This window comes from Electrona antarctica (assembly GCF_951216825.1).
Source record: "Electrona antarctica genome assembly, chromosome: 8".
Taxonomy (NCBI): domain Eukaryota; kingdom Metazoa; phylum Chordata; class Actinopteri; order Myctophiformes; family Myctophidae; genus Electrona; species Electrona antarctica.
In genome coordinates this window covers 27,052,397-27,067,881 of record NC_136789.1, presented here as the reverse complement: position 1 = coordinate 27,067,881, position 15,485 = coordinate 27,052,397, and the positions used below count along the sequence as shown (strand labels likewise).

The 15,485-nt window shown below is 42.3% G+C and overlaps 2 protein-coding genes across 4 annotated transcripts in view; one reads left to right on the top strand and one right to left on the bottom strand.

The window, feature by feature from the left end:
- supt20 (SPT20 homolog, SAGA complex component) overlaps window positions 1–962 on the top strand; it is a 41,036-nt gene extending 40,074 nt beyond the window's left edge. For all 3 annotated transcript variants that reach the window (XM_079507890.1, XM_079507891.1, XM_079507889.1), the window contains one exon: window positions 522–962. In XM_079507890.1, coding sequence (XP_079364016.1) covers window positions 522–671 — 150 coding nt within the window. In that variant the 3' untranslated portion in view covers window positions 672–962. The remainder of the gene's footprint in view (window positions 1–521) is intronic.
- A 1,919-nt stretch (window positions 963–2,881) lies between these two features.
- exosc8 (exosome component 8) lies at window positions 2,882–15,403 on the bottom strand. The gene is made up of 11 exons (XM_079507892.1): window positions 15,313–15,403; window positions 14,457–14,493; window positions 13,954–14,017; window positions 12,624–12,697; window positions 12,128–12,173; window positions 10,851–10,956; window positions 9,560–9,605; window positions 8,754–8,850; window positions 8,205–8,325; window positions 5,812–5,918; window positions 2,882–3,118 (listed from the first exon to the last, which is right to left on the bottom strand). Exons 1-11 carry the CDS (start codon window positions 15,327–15,329, stop codon window positions 3,000–3,002), a joined length of 834 nt encoding a protein of 277 aa, XP_079364018.1. The 5' UTR covers window positions 15,330–15,403; the 3' UTR covers window positions 2,882–2,999.
- Between the last annotated feature and the right edge of the window lie 82 nt (window positions 15,404–15,485).

Here is a 15,485-nt window from a genome sequence, read left to right as displayed (position 1 = left end):
ATTTCAGTTTTAGTCATAGTCTCTTGAATAGTTTTCATTTAGTTTTAGTCACATTTTAGTCACCCGGAATGTTTTAGTGTTAGTCTAGTTTTAGTCGACTAAATCTACGGTTGATTTAGTCGAACCAAATGTATTTTGGTGGGTCTTGATCCCGTCGTAATGACTGTTTTTTTCACTTGGTGAAAATAGCAGATCTACAAGCTCACAACGCGTCGCGCTGCGACGCGTTGTGATCTTGTAGATCTGCTATTTTCAGCATGCAACAAAGTGTTAAATGACTTATACTGGATCTCTTGTCCACTAGTCCCTTCCTAACATTTTAGTCTAGTTTTTATTTGTCGACGAAATCGTCAGTATATTTAGTCTTAGTTTTAGTCATCATAGCTTAGTTTTCATGTAGTTTCCATTTAGTTTTTGTCAGTGGAAAAAGGTAGTCGACGAATAATTTTCGTCTTAGTTTTAGTCGACGAAAACAACACTGGTTGAACCCAAACTCTTCTTCTTCCTCTCCTCGGTGACAGTTGCAATTCTTGCAGCACCAAATGCAGCAGCAGCAGCAAATGGCTATGGGGGCGGTGGCTCCACAGCTGGCGGCGGCGCGGCAGCATACCGCCAACCAACCAAGAAGTAAGAGGAAGAGGAGCGTGCCGCAGCCACTACCCAAAACGTGACGAAGAACAACGCAATCACTCACACACACACACAAAAACCCTTCTACCCCGACCACACACACTCACTCACACACAAACATCATCAGGATATGAATGAACCATGCTGTGCTACTCGTTTTGTCTCCGTGGAGACCAGACGACAACAAAAACAAATAACATTTTCTGTCCTTTTTTTTTTTTTTTTTTGTAGCTGAGAATTAATAATTGTCATGGTTTTTCTATGTGTCCGGGGTTTTATTTGGAGAACCCTGGACCACAACGGAGGGACGGGATCATTTATTTTTAGAACACAGGGGGGGGGGGGACCTGGACTTTAAAGGAACATTATTCGTAATTTTTTAACGGAAATTGGACTTCATATAAAAGGGTTCTTATACAGTAAAGGTGGTGGGGAGGGGAAGGGGGGTCCATTACACATTAACCTTCTCTGAGAAACGTCCCTCTGCAGAAACCACATCAACCGAGATTAACCCAACGACTAAAATCACTCCTGCGCTCGCTGAGTTGACCCTCAGGTAGAAGAACTCTTCCCTGAGCATCATCAGCCGTAGCTCCGGAACTCCACCAACGAAAGAGCTACGCAGCAAAGTCCGGAGTGTTGAGATTAATCTGTAATCCGTCGCACGAGGGAGTCAGTTGCCCAAAATAACCGATCTGCAAGGTTACAAAGCAAACGCAACTCGTAACTAGTGTTGCTAACCAACCCTTGAAATAAGGAATCGTCCCTTATTTGGAAACAAAGACTTATTGAACTGATAAGGACACATCTTACCAAGTTGAAACAGCTCATATACGTATACTATAATACAGGTTACACTTAAACCCTCTGGATTTAGTAAACTGGACCCGAGTTGTCTCTGTACTTGCACCGCTTTTTTCTGTGTACAATCTTTGCCAGAAATAGCCGATCTACAAGCTCGCAACACCATCTGCAATGGCTGGGTTCAAGTGGTTAATATAATATCTGGAAAAACTGTACATGTATACAGTGAGTTTTGAACTTTTTCTGTGGGTCCCTCATCTTTTTTTATAGACAGCTATGTGTGTGTCCCTGGGTCCGAGCACGAAAAATAGCGTTTGTTCACCACCAAGTGTCACTGTTGCACAGCCTGACACACACAGGCCAGGGAGGAGGGCTTGTACAGTACAGTACAGTACAGTACAGTACAGTACAGCACCACTCACTTCAGACGGGTCTGATTTATCTTAGAAGTAAGGGGCGCGTTTGAATTTCAAGGTAGTTGGCAACCCTACTCGTCACCTTGCAGGTCTGTTTTATCTGGTGAGCAACACTGTTGGGGAGATTCACACTGTCGGTCACTGCCGGTGTACATTCTTAGAGACACACTGTCGGTACATTCTTAGCCATGCTAATTTGGGTCTTCAGAGTAGTGCCTGATGGGGCTGCCGGCCGCTCTACCTCTTTATAACGTCTGTTGGGAAGTCTGCGCTAATTCACTGGTTCTCAACCAGAGGCTCGGGACCCCCTGGGTGGAGTCCCCTCACTGAGGCTCGGGACCCCCTGGGTGGAGTCCCCTCACTGAGGCTCGGGACCCCCTGGGTGGAGTCCCCTCACTGAGGCTCGGGACCCCCTGGGTGGAGTCCCCTCACTGAGGCTCGGGACCCCCTGGGGGGAGTCCCCTCACTGAGGCTCGGGACCCCCTGGGGGTCAGTTAAGAGAGAATTTAAGGACTTTTAAGACCTTTTTAATACCCCCCCCCCATAAAATCTAACTAACTATACTATAGACTGATCAAACTTTGGTTGTCAAATAAGAGCCAAAATTTTAAAACTAGCCAATCTACAACGTTTCGTGTTGTGAGCTTGTAGATAGGCTATTTTCACTATTTCTGTGGAACCGAGTAAAACAAAATATAATGTCTCAACTCTAAACGATTCCAAGTGCTTGTCAGGGTTGGGGTCCCCAGTTCAAATATGATTTTGGGGGTGGGTCGCGGCCTGAAAAGTTGAGAACCATTTGCTCTAACGAAAACCCTGTGCAGGGCTGAACCCAGGCCCATACATGCAACACAGCGTGTCTGTTTTTTGTACAGCATATTTTGATGAGAAAAAAAAAAAGCATTTCCTTTTAATTAGTCCAGGATCTATGACTGTATTCTTCACAAATGTCAAGCGAATGGAGTGTTTGTGTTGTGTGAGTGAGTGAGAGAGAGAGGCATTCCCGGACACTGAGGAATAATTTTTTTAAAGACTGTCTTTTGTCAGCAGTTTTATTGTTATGAAAAAAAATGAAAAGGAAATATATATTGACAGTGGAAAATACAACTTTTAGATAAAACAAAAAGTGTCTGTGGATTTCTTTTGTATTCATGCCGCTGCCTTGACACTCTGTGCGACTTTGTCGATGAGTTTGCGGATCTCTCTGTGGCGTGTGGTGGCCCGGCTGATGCATTCCTGCAGCTTCTCTGCAGACAGCGATGTCCCACCTGAGTGGAAGACAAGAGATTAAGCCATTTTGACCTGAGATCAGATTCTAAAAATGTCTTCTACATCCTGACAGTTTTCTGAAAAAGCTATGTTTCTATGTCAGTCGTTCTTCGATTTTTCAAAAATAGCAGACCTACAAGCTCGTACGTACGAGCTTGTAGGTCTGCTATTTTTCAATAGCTAAAGCATAACATAATTCTAACACCAAAGGGGGTTCCCACCCAAAATGGGTTAACCCATTTTGACCTGAGGACTATTCTACAAATGCCTTCTAAATCCGGACAGTTTTCTGAAAAACCCTATGTTTGTCAGTGGTTTTTCATGTCAAGGACTCCAAAAACTATATGTAATTGGCCGCCAACCCTCATCTGAAGCAAAGCTTTGAAACGTTTGCTCTGAAAGAATATATATTCAAAGATTTGCGCCACATTTTCACGATCTTTCAAAAATAGCAGATCTACAAGCTCGTAGCGCTTGTGACGCGTTGAGAGCTTGTAGATCAGCTATTTTGGGGTCGCAACGCAGCACTCTTATCTACTGGAGATGCGGTGTACGACATGGATTTATAAAAAAAAGAAAATAGAGGAAAAAAAGCTATTCTCCTGAATGCTGCCTTCCGGAATGGCATGGAAAGGAGAGGCATTTTCATTCATGGTCTGGAGAGGGCAGTTGTTTTACAGACTGGTAAAAGGGCAGGGGCTCAAGCCCCCTTTGATGTCTATGTGTGCACGTCCCGCGTATATCTATTCTACGTCCGAGCATAGACATGGCAACGCCCCGCCTGCCTCTGATTGGCCTACTGACACTGAGCATAGACATGGTAACGCCCCGCCTGCCTCTGATTGGCCTACTGACACAGCCCGTCTTGCCTGTCCGATACTAAAAAAAGATCAAGGCATTAATTATAGTAAACTAATACCATTATACTAAAAAAGATAAAGATCAAGGTATTAATTATAGTAAACTAATACCATTATACTAAAAAGGATAAAGATCAAGGTATTAATTATAGTAAACTAATATACTATTATACTGATAAAGATCAACGGAAAAGAGACCTTTTTACAGTACAATAATAAGTTTACACATGTATACAAATAAACAGGCCAACGGCAGAAACAATATTAGTTTGCCTCTTCTACAAAAATAAATGTTACTGTCGTGCGTGCCAAGCTGTCATTCTCTTGTATTATATCGTACTTTATTTATTTCCCACCACGGAGTAACCTCGGGCAGACTATCCAGCATGTATCTCTGCAGCATGTATTCCGCCGTAGTCTGAAGACCCACCTTTTCAGACTCCATCATGGCCCATAGCACTTATCCTACCCCCTTAGATAGCACTTTTTAGACTTAGATAGCATTTGAAACAGACTTATAGCATGTCATGTAGACAGCACAATAATTGCATTGTATATAGTCATAGCACATCATAGTAGCCTACATATGTATAGCATAGTATAGTATATATGTATAGTTAATATGTATAGTGTCATTATGTTCTAGTTACATTCTTACGCACGTTTCTTGATAAATGCATTTTATATATGTGATGTATTCCCATACTTTTGTTCCTGCCTAATGTAAGTCGCTCTGGATTAAGAGCGTCTGCTAAATGCCTAAATTGTAAATTGTATCTTCCACCTCGGAGGAAACTCTGGTAAGGTTGGCAGTGTCGGTAGGCCAATCAGAGGCAGGCGGGGCGTTACCATGTCTATGCTCGGACGTAGAAAAGATATACGCGCACGTCGCTGGCCCATGCCACCAGTACACATTGATACAGAACACCCTGTGACATGGAGTATGGGTCCCTGGCCCATGCCACCAGTACACATTGATACAGAACACCCTGTGACATGGAGTATGGGTCCCTGGCCCATGCCACCAGTACACATTGATACAGAACACCCTGTGACATGGAGTAAGGGTCCCTGGCCCATGCCACCAGTACACATTGATACAGAACACCCTGTGACATGGAGTATGGGTCCCTGGCCCATGCCACCAGTACACATTGATACAGAACACCCTGTGACATGGAGTAAGGGTCCCTGGCCCATGCCACCAGTACACATTGATACAGAACACCCTGTGACATGGAGTAAGGGTCCCTGGCCCATGCCACCAGTACACATTGATACAGAACACCCTGTGACATGGAGTAAGGGTCCCTGGCCCATGCCACCAGTACACATTGATACAGAACACCCTGTGACATGGAGTATGGGTCCCTGGCCCATGCCACCAGTACACATTGATACAGAACACCCTGTGACATGGAGTAAGGGTCCCTGGCCCATGCCACCAGTACACATTGATACAGAACACCCTGTGACATGGAGTAAGGGTCCCTGGCCCATGCCACCAGTACACATTGATACAGAACACCCTGTGACATGGAGTATGGGTCCCTGGCCCATGCCACCAGTACACATTGATACAGAACACCCTGTGACATGGAGTATGGGTCCCTGGCCCATGCCACCAGTACACATTGATACAGAACACCCTGTGACATGGCGTATGGGTCCCTGGCCCATGCCACCAGTACACATTGATACAGAACACCCTGTGACATGGAGTAAGGGTCCCTGGCCCATGCCACCAGTACACATTGATACAGAACACCCTGTGACATGGAGTAAGGGTCCCTGGCCCATGCCACCAGTACACATCGAAAGCATCTTTTCACCTGGCTTGTGGACGGAGCAGAGACGGTCGTCCTCGTCCATCACCACAGTGAGCTGAGCGGTTGACAACATCTCCTCGTCTACCGTGGGGTCCACAAACAGGATGGAGCTACAACGTGATATTGGATAGAGTTTCACTGTTAACACAGGTTAGTGCCTTGCATCGTTTCCTCCACCTTGGTGTAATGCACATGAAATCTATGAAAAGCGCTTTGGATAAAAGCACTATATGCATCATTCAGAACTGTGTTTACATACATACATTTGCATGACTGTAAAGACTAAGCGGAAGTGGGGATGTGGCTTCACATCCACTTTATCGCTTGATCATGAATCTTGGAGATTCTGTGCTCCAGACTATAGAGCGTCGCAGTCCCGCCTCCTACCCTGGACCAGGAAATGAAACCCAATGCATTTTTCCCATAGACATTTCTTAAAGTATTTATTTAAATACGGTTACGCCGCGGACAAAGCCCACTCGAGTCGTGACAACTCATGACAACACAAACAATATTTTGGACCAAACAAATAATTACAAAGAAGAAAAACAAAAAAAGTGTTGTAACCTGCAGTTGTTTTCTTCTTTCTAATTATTTGTTTGGTCCAAAATATTGTTTGTTTTGTCATGAGTTGGCTTTGTCCGCAGCGTAAACGTCTTTAAATAAATACTTTAAGAAATGTCTATGAGGAAAATGCATTGGGTTTCATTTCCTGGTCCAGGGTAGGAGGCGGGACTGCGACGCTCTATGGCCCAATCCCAATTGCCTCCCTCAAGCCCTGAGCCCTCATTGACTTTAGTGACGTCAGCTGTATAAGTGCTTGAGGGTGAGAGGTTGCAAGGGCTCCAAATTGTTGTGAAAGGAATGGGACAGCACTTTGAAGATGAGTGCCATTCATGACACTTTGCATCACTTTATAAAACCTGTCCTTATTCACAGCCAGTGCCTACATGCATGACATGTCTATCATGTCTATTTATGTCGTTTTATTATTAGTTTCATAAATACACTTTCCTGTGTGATAGGGGTTGTAATATTCATATATAATAATATTCATCATAAATTGCATTTCCATATTATTTTACTTTGCTCATTAGTCATTTCTCATCATGTTTCCCTTATTATTATTATTGTTATTAAATATATAGCCTATCCTTCAATTCCGTCTCCCTTTGAGAACAGTGAGAAAGCACTATTGTGTTTGTTGACATTCTAACCGCGGTAAATAACTAATTTGCATACTTAAATGATTGACGTTCGGAGGATCCCCCTCATTCCCCTGGTAACGCTATGAACTGTGGGTAATTTCTTTGCCAAAGTCAGCTAAAGTCAGCATCGATGCTGACTTTGGCAAAGGGCACATAAAGGGGCGGGGCTGAGCCCACTGACTTACCGATTTCAAATGGGACATCCCTCAAGCCCTCGCAGACTTCACATGAACGCGCAGCTAAGTCAGTGAGGGCTCATTGAGTCAGCAAGGGAGTGGATTGGGATTGGGCCTATATGACCGGAAGCATTTGAAAATTGTGGGAGGCAACAGTCTGGCCACGCAAGACTAGTCACCAGATGGACAGCATCTTTGAAGCAGAAATTTTAGCTTTAAGCTATTGAGTACTTGATCGAATACTTTACTAGTCAGACATTTAAACAGCATGTGGTACAGTAGGACATTAAGGCTAAAATGATAACATTAAAAAGCCCTAGGGAATTGTTTCCAGGAAAAACACAGCATCTCCTTGTAGTCTCCTGACTCCTGATAGATTAGTTTATATCAAGCCAATTTTGAAAGAAACCAGTATTATACATCCTTTAATTAATGGATGGTGTCAGGGTTGTTCTAAATGTGGGTGGTTCCAGATCATGGTTGCTCCCTCTAGTGTTGTGGCTGTGGGTGTCACTCACTTTGAAGAAAGTGAGTGACCCACAAGACAGGTATGAGGGCACTGTCTCTTTGACTATACCAGGGGTTCTCAACGTTTTTGGCCGGGGACCCCCGGAAATGCTTTGGCAATGTCTCGGGACCCCCGCCCCGCCCGACCCCCAATATAAATTGACTGCTACAATAACCTTAAACCACCGAGTGGCGCGCTACGAGCTTGTAGGTCTGCTATTTTTGAAAAATCGTGAAAATAAAATTAAAAAAAAAAACTTTTTTTATTATTTTTTTAATAATTTGGGGACCCCCTAAAATAATTTGGCGACCCCCCGAGGGGTCGCGACCCACGGGTTGAGAACCCCTGGACTATACCAATCCCATTGATATGTGCTTAACCCTGTCTTCCACCCGCCACTAAGCCATCACAAACAAGCAAGGTGTGTTGGAATTAGGTGCGGCATGCGGGCTTACCGAGGATGGAACACTTGTTGGGGTCTTTTAAAAAGAATCATTGACTTACTCGTCAAAGATGCAGAAGGAGGTGCTGATAGGGTGCTTGTGAATTCGCAGACCACTTCTTTTCTCAAAGTTCACTGCGGGTGCACATGTCTCTGTGTTGATGGTGACCTCTGGAAGTTGCGCTGAAACAGATAGCAGTTCACGGTAGGGCATTAAGCAACTAGTCGACTAGTTTACTAGTCGACTAGTAAATCCACTAGTCGACCTTGTTGGTACTAGTTGATAACAAATAAAGTTTATTTTTTTATTTTTTCCCCCCGATTTTGTAGGCCTCAAGATCAAGTAGATTATAGTTAGTCACCATGTACACAGTTTTTCAATGTACAAATATTTATTAAAACATTTTTTTTTTTTTTTTACATAATAGGTAGTTAAACAACTAGTCGACTAGTAAACTAGGCAACTAGTCAACTAGTAAAAATGACTAGAAGTGAATGCCCTAGTTCACGGTAATGAGGTTGTGTTTCGTAAACTGTTTTTTATTTGGACCTATTAAGAGTCTGAAATGGAGATTGATTGTGTAGAACCACGTTAATCTGCAGGGACTTACTGTTCTTCAGGGCAGCCAGCAGGGCAATGATACAAGCGTCCAGCAAGTTCCCGTCATAATCGAGGCACATGAGGTCACAGTATACGACCCAGCAGAGCTGAAACCCAGCATCAGGAACAATGGCTCAAAATGTATAATAATAATAAATAATAAATAAATAAAAATATAATTAAGTTACATCACAACTATTGAATTATGAATTATTAAGTTCAGACTAGTCGATTAAAAAATTAAATTAGAATTTAAATTTGCTGATTGCATTAAACATGTAAAACTATACAGAAAAAACACTCAATTTGATTAATGAAATAGAAAAAGTCGCCAATTCATAGGTTGTGATTTAACGGACCACTTCACCACTTTTCAACCTATCTTCATATAATTGGTCCTCACTAATGTTCATGATAAAATACCACCATTTTTTTCTACTCGGCCTGTGTCTCATAGGAGGGCTGTGGGCAGTCCGTCCACCAGTGACATCATCATTAGGCAGATTTTTTTTTAAACAATATGTTTTTGAAAACATATTTAGTATTTTATTATCGGGACAACGATGGCTTCCATTTTCGCATTGCAACTTTTCAGGAATAGAAAACCTGCAGTTTCTATTAGCTTGGATTCCCCATCGATGATGTCACCGGTGGACGGGTTTCTGAACTGCCCACAGCCCTCCCATGAGACACGGACTGAGCAGAAAACAAATGTGGTATTTTCTCATGATCATTAGTGAGGACCAATTATATGAAGACAGGTTGAAAAGTGGTGAAGTGATCCTTTAACGGCGACAACAAAGACGGTGAGCGTACCTTTCCTTTTTCAATGCACAGGTCTTCCGTCTGGATCACCTCAGAGCTACAACACCAAAGGAAATGGATTATTCATCCATTCTGGGCGGGAACACCCTTTTGGTGTTTTAACCCATTCAGGCCTGACGTCGAAATTAAAAAAAAAAAAGTTTTCTAAATCATGACAATTTTCGGAAAGATTTGAGGCACATTTTAACTTTTTTTCAAAAATAGCAGACCTACAAGTTCATAGCGCGCCACTCGGTGGCGCGCTATGAGCTTGTAGATCTGCTATTTTTCAATAGCTAAATTATAACAATGTTTAAAACACCAAAACGGGTTCCCGCCCCAAAATGGGTTAATGGTTAATGTGGTTAAACGCTAACGTGACATGGATGCGTTCCAGGTCTCAATGGATTAAAGCAGGGGTAGGCAACCTCAGGCACGGGTGCCAACATTGGCACAGGGGAGGGTGGTCACTGGCACTCTGGCATAAGTGTGTGAGAGAGATCTTTTATTTTAATATTAAGAAGTATTCCAAAAAGTTTAGTCTGTGAAATGAAGTCCACTCACATATAAATGACACCCTGCACATAATTCTACATTCACTCAAACTCTGGGATCTGAGTCTGTGTGAAAGAAAATAGGCCACATAAAAAGGTTATGTAGAGCCTATGGACAATCAAAATCAGATGGAAATATAAAATGTTGATGTGGTGACATAATTAAACTTTATGTCGATACGGCACACTGATTATCAAGAAAATGAAAACATGGCACTTCATGTCAAAAAGGTTGCAGACCCCTGTTTTAAAGCATTATGTTATGCTTTGGCTATTGAAAAATAGCAGATCTACAAGCTCATAGCGCGGCACCGAGTGCCGCGCTACGAGCTTGTAGGTCTGCTATTTTTTTTAAATCTTGAAAATGTGCCTCAAATCTTTGAATATATATTATTACAGTGAACGTTTTGAACTCAAATCTTTGCTTCTGGGGAGGTCCCTGGAACAACATATTTTCAGATGGGGGGGTGGAGGCATATTACATATATTTTTTGGGGACCTTGACATGAAATATTGAGCACCACTGATACAGAAACAAGGTTTTTCAGAAAACTATCAGGATTTTGAAGACATTTTTTAAATTTCGACGTCAGGCCTAAATGGGTTAACAGCCAAATCAATCCCACTTCTGACTTATTTTTTATTCATTATTTTTCTTCCACAATCTTTCTTCCACAATTCATAAAAATGACTAGAAGTGAATGCCTAGTGTGTGTGTGTGTGTGTGTGATACGTTGGTAACTTGGTACCTTTCAATGATATCAGCCATAAACTGACTAGCGGCCTGCGCCTGTTCTCCCGGTGGTCCCGGACGAAATCGAGAGGAACACAGTGGTGGCAGGTCCACGTTGGGCACTGGAACACACGCACGCACACGCACATTTTGACAATGTCAATGACACCATATTAAAGGTACAGTTAAGGTTACATTCACAAAATCATGGCATATGTCTATATATAGCTATTAGATATAATGGCTGAATATAGCCGGTTAGGAAAGAAAGAAAACTTCGGGATTAAAACAATAGCTTTAGAATTGCATAACTTCATATTGTCTGATTTCATTCAATACAGGCTTGGACAGCTTCCAATATCTTACCCACTACATACTGTAGAGAAACAGCATTTCCACAGGTATTTACAACTAAGGCATCACATTTGATTAAAAGAATATATAAAGATTGAGAAATCCGAGATGACTCTTATCAATATTTTTTTGAGTGGTGTAAACCACTCCTACAACTGGCTTTGTTTGTCTGTCTGTGCAAAGAAAATGAGCATGGTTGATGCTGATTGGTTGATGCTGATTTCATTACGTCAGACATTACGTCAGAACACAGCTGATCAGGCTATATAATACCTTACACCACTCAGTTCACACGGGGTGTGATTTGTTATTAGTGAATACATGCTGCAACATATGGCCTATAGTCCACTTATTCCATATATTCAACAAGGGCCAACTTTGAATACTTTGATTACCGTAAGCAAGGAAATACTTTGTTTTGTTGTCACTTTTGGGTCAATTTATTAATTTGTGTATTAAGTAGCTATCGGTGATTTATCTATCAACAATGACTACACAATGACGACACAGCCATACGTTATCCCTTACATAACGGTTGAATTGCTGCTATATTAGCTCTCTCTACATGACACATGGACTTGGGCGAGTTCTATAACGGAAAATATGGAACTACTAAAAATGCATACAATTTCACTATACTTTATTCTGTAATGTGTCGTTAGCTTCATGTGAGCCCCCTCTGTGAGGACAGGTGTCTGTCTGTCTGTCTGTTTGGCATGGCCCTGTCTGTCTGTTTGGCATGGCCCTGTGCCTAAACTGACAACCTTACGGTTACCATCCAGCCTCTGTCTGTCTGTCTGTCTGTTTGGCATGGCCCTGTGCCTAAACTGGCAACCTTACGGTTACCATCCAGCCTCTCTACCGCCGAGCCACCGCCGCTAGTATAAAAAACTCTTAAGTCAAACGTAAAGATTCTTGCACAATAGAAATAGAACTTACCAATGTAACCTTTATGAGGTGCCTCCACGGTTGGGTTTGCCAGCTCCTTTGGTTGGTGAAACATTAAGGTTTATTAATACACACATGATGCATCTTTAATGGAACAACACAGGCCTACATACTGCTATTTGTTTAGGTCAGGGGTTCTCAACGTTTTTGGCCGGGGACCCCCGGAAATGCTTTGGCAATGTCTCGGGACCCAATATAAATTGACTGCTACAATAACCTTAAACCATTTTGGGCGAGAACCCCTTTTGGTGTTTTAAGCATTGTTATAATTTAGCTATTGAAAAATAGCAGATCTACAAGCTCATAGCGCGCCACCGAGTGGCGCGCTACGAGCTTGTAGGTCTGCTATTTTTGAAAACTCGTGAAAATGAAATTTATTTATTTTTTTAAATAATTTGGGGACCCCGTAAAATAATTTGGCGACCCCCCCGAGGGGTCGCGACCCACGGGTTGAGAACCCCTGGTTTAGGTAACATCACTGACTCACCACTTTGATCCCACACATCACTGTGGTGCTTCCAACCTTCACCAACGCAGAGCCATCTGCTGTGGAGATGGAGCCTGTGTGTGGAGGACAACGGTTAATCCATTGAGACCTGGAACGCATCCATGTCACGTTAGCGTTTAATCACATTAACCATTAACCCATTTTGGGCGGGAACCCCTTTTGGTGTTTTAAACTATGTTATAATTTAGCTATTGAAAAATAGCAGATCTACAAGCTCATAGCGCGCCACCCGGTGGCGCGCTATGAGCTTGTAGATCTGCTATTTTTGAAAAATCGTTAAAATGTGCCTCAAATCTTTCCGAAAATTGTCATGATTTAGAAAACTTTTTTTTTTTAAATTTCGACGTCAGGCCTGAATGGGTTAATCAGATTTATTAATAGATTATTAAATATATATATATTTCAATAAACCAATTTTATAAAACAATAAAACAAGTTTGGCTGTTTTTGCGTAATACCATTGTGTACACCAAAGTATAATGCCGTCTCTGTCGGGTGGAACCCTCTTATGTCCAAAACTGTTAAAGTATCTACATTCTACAAGCTCAAAGCACGGCTACTTTTGATGCTTTCGTTTGTCGCTGTAGCATATCATGTAGGGCAGTGGTAACCAACCTTTTCAAGCCCAAGAGCCCATTTCTTTCCCAATTGTAAGCCATGATCTACCACTAAAATAGGCTATGTTTATAAAAACACAGTTTTTTTGCGATTTCTGACAGGCTCAATGCATGTGCACACATCCACACAAAGACTATAGTTTAAATAAGAATAACTACTGATAGTTATATAATCAATGCCAAAATATTAAGACAAATGTATTTTTCCATAGTCAGAGTAGAATAGTCACTGCTTGCCTGTGTAGGTATAGTAGTGAGTGAGAGGCTGTTTAGCTCTGTGGGTTTTTATACCATAGTTCTGTTCTGATATGCATGACTATTATGCACGCAGTCAAGTTGTGCATCACAACACGAGGGATAGCGGTCAAACAAGAGAACAAACAAACTGCAGTTGATGGCCCGATACACATGTCTGGGGCCATCGCGGCACTCTGGCTGCCTGTCAGTCTGACACCCGCTCACTCCTCAATCTACTTGAATGGCTCGTGCGAGCTACTGGTAGCTCCCGAACCCCTGGTTGGTTACCCCTGATGTAGGGCATTAGTTCCCAAAGGGGGGCCTTAGTTCCCTTGAGGGAGTTCCAGGGGGTCCCCAGCTAGATGATAGTTTGGAACCAAATTAACTCTTATGGGTCTGTAACTCTGAGAGTGGGAGAGTGTTGAAAATCACAGCAGTGTTGTGATGTTCCTCACCTATATTCAGAGTTGTGGTTCTAAACTCTGACAGTTCCCTTCCATCCGGCCGACAGTTTTCTTTCTGAATGAGAAAAACCTTGCAGGTTAATTCAGAAGACCAACAACGCTGTACTGCTGTGCTGTTTGAGACCATTAGTAATCAATTAACTATTAATCACATCATATTGAATAACCAAAATAACGTTTAGAATCCAAATTTAAATGTGAAGATCAATGTGTGCTGACGTGGTGTTGAGTGAAGCATTATTCATAGTCTAATATTTTCAGTGGTGAGGTGACCACCGAACTACAACATGACGTCACTGAGTCGCGGTGAAGAGCAAACCACCGCTCTCCGTCTCTGTTTTTACTCACTCCACGTTATCACAGCTCCGGTGGTCACCTCACCATCGGAGCGGTGGTCACCTCACCATCGGAGCGGTGGTCACCTCACCATCGGAGCGGTGGTCACCTCACCACCGAAAATCCAGACTATGAATAGGCCTTTAGTTTACACTCACCAGAAAACTTCTGTGGTACTCCAGTGGCTCAGCAGTTCTGGAGGAGGTGTAGAGGAGAGACACATTCGGGGGTTATTTATTCCAAAGAAATTATGCCGTGATCATTAATACACAACAACAATGATATTTGATATTATATTTCATTAGGTCACAGAGGAAAATATTTGAATGAATGATTATGATGAATAATCTAATATCCAATTTATAAACTTTTCAGTAGCACATTGTGTGCAGTGTTATCCTTTTAAGACAGTGGTTCTCAACCAGTGGTCCGGGGACCACCAGTGGGCCTTGAGGAGGTTCCAGCGGTGGTCCCCAGCTAAATGATGGAGAGTTGCTAACCAAATGGGCCCTTATAGATCTTTATCTCTTCATTCTTGGTTTAATTTTACGCTCTCTCAAGAGTTACATTATTGTTACACATCTGCATTGCTTTATTTACAAGACGTCTACACAATTCAACCCTTCAACGTTTGCCTGTTATCTCTCCTAATGGTACCAACATCAATACAGAATGGAATTGCCGACAAAATCGAATGTCCAATGACAACAAAATATTCGGATCTGAGGCTAAATGTCATCAAATAGTGGTCCGTGGCTCAAATACCCAATACATAATGGGCCTTGATATGAAAAGGGTTGAAAACCGCTGTTTTAAGACAGTGTTTACTCTGTTGCTGTTTGCATTTCTGTTTAATAAAGTATTCAATCAATCAATATGAAATCGGACACACGTTTCAACCATTTCTACTTTCATTAATGATAATAGTAATCTTAACACATTGGATCATTTACATTCCTGTCACAATCCTGTGTACAGTCAATGTTATAACATTTGTCATGTGGATAATCTTACTTGTAGCCAGCCGCCATGATGTTTTGATTAACCACGTGGGTTTGGATGACGTCAGTACGGCGGCCTCCGTATGTCAAAAAGGAAAAAGAAAATTAACGCGTGGTCCTACTCTATGGTGGTCCTAGGCTGTGTAGTACAACGGTGTCGCTTGCTAAAAACAAAACAAAAAATGT

Coding starts and splice junctions, on each gene's coding strand:
- exosc8 (XM_079507892.1), bottom strand. Junction 10,957..12,127: donor ACCTCATAAAGGTTACATTG/GTAAGTTCTATT, acceptor CGTGTGTTCCAG/TGCCCAACGTGGACCTGCCA. Junction 8,851..9,559: donor TGTGCATTGAAAAAGGAAAG/GTACGCTCACCG, acceptor GCTGGGTTTCAG/CTCTGCTGGGTCGTATACTG.